This window comes from Meleagris gallopavo, unplaced genomic scaffold, assembly GCF_000146605.3.
Source record: "Meleagris gallopavo isolate NT-WF06-2002-E0010 breed Aviagen turkey brand Nicholas breeding stock unplaced genomic scaffold, Turkey_5.1 ChrUn_random_7180001878028, whole genome shotgun sequence".
Taxonomy (NCBI): Eukaryota; Metazoa; Chordata; class Aves; order Galliformes; family Phasianidae; genus Meleagris; species Meleagris gallopavo.
In genome coordinates, this window is record NW_011142380.1 from 14,725 (window position 1) to 15,866 (window position 1,142).

General features: G+C 60.7%; 1 protein-coding gene across 1 annotated transcript in view; it reads right to left on the minus strand.

The window, feature by feature from the left end:
* Positions 1–896: 896 nt before the first annotated feature.
* WDR13 (WD repeat domain 13) overlaps positions 897–1,142 on the minus strand; it is a 3,835-nt gene continuing 3,589 nt past the window's right edge. Inside the window, exon 4 of the mRNA XM_010727245.3 lies at positions 897–928. Coding sequence (XP_010725547.1) covers positions 897–928 — 32 coding nt within the window. The remainder of the gene's footprint in view (positions 929–1,142) is intronic.

The window sequence follows — 1,142 nt, forward strand, 5'->3', positions numbered from 1 at the left end:
GGGAGCCGCGCTGTGACGCCCCGGTGCCCCCCGACGTGGCTGCGGGGGAGCCTGGATGGGCGGTGCGGGAGCTGGAGGGACGCGTGGGTCCAAAGCCCCCCTTCCGTCCCGGTGGGAAATAATAGGGGAACAGGGAGCTCAGAGCCCCCCCCGCTTCTTGCCCGGAATGAGTTGAAGCGGCGGCAGGAGGTGCTGTGAGCTGAATTGTGGCTCGGGATGGGTGATAGGGGACGTAGGAGGGCTGCTGTGACCTCGGAGCCTCTCCGGATTGAGGTGTGGGGATCCCAGGAGGGACACCGAGACCCCCAGTCTGCCCCCAGAATGGCTTTAGAGGTTCAAAGAGACACTGTGCCCTCAGATCCCCCCCCCAAAACTGGTTTATAGGGTCACCAGGTGCTGTGCTGCCCAATTATTCCGCAAAAATGGGTTATAAGGTTTCTTGGAGGGACGCTGAGACCCAAAACCCTCCCTCGGAATGGATTATAGAGGCCCCAGGATGGACACAGACCGTAGAACCCTCTGAAATTGGGTTGAAGGGACCCCAGGATTGGTGCTCTGACCCCTGATGTCCCCCCTAAATGGGTCATAGAGGCATCAGGGTGGATGCTGTGACCCTCAAACCCTCCCAGATTGGTTTATAGGGACCCCGGAAGGGACACTGCGGCCTTAAGTCGTCCCCAGTGTGAGCTATGGCAGCACCAGGATTTGTACCGTGACCCCAAACCCACACCAAAACTATGGGGGAACCAAAGAGGACGCTGGGAGCCCAAATCCGCACCGGAATGGGTTACAGGAATCCCAGGATGGACCCTCAGAAATGGGTTGCGAGGGCTCAGCGAAGGAGAACGTAAAGCCAGATTTACCCCCTGCCCGCTTCCCCCCTTCTCCCAGCTGGCTCATAGGGACCCCAGGAGGGACAGCGAGACCTCTATCAAATGGGAAACATCAATTATAGGGGTCCCGGGAGGGGGAAGGAAGGGTGGAGGGGTGGGGGTGACCCGAAGGGGCTCCCGTTGCCTGCACCCAAATCTGTGCCCACCCCCCCGCCCTTCTCCTCCTGCAGGGCGAGGAGTTCTACCTGGTGAAGTGGAGGGGTTACCCCGGCAGCGCCAACAGCTGGGAGCCCCGCAAGAACCTGCGCT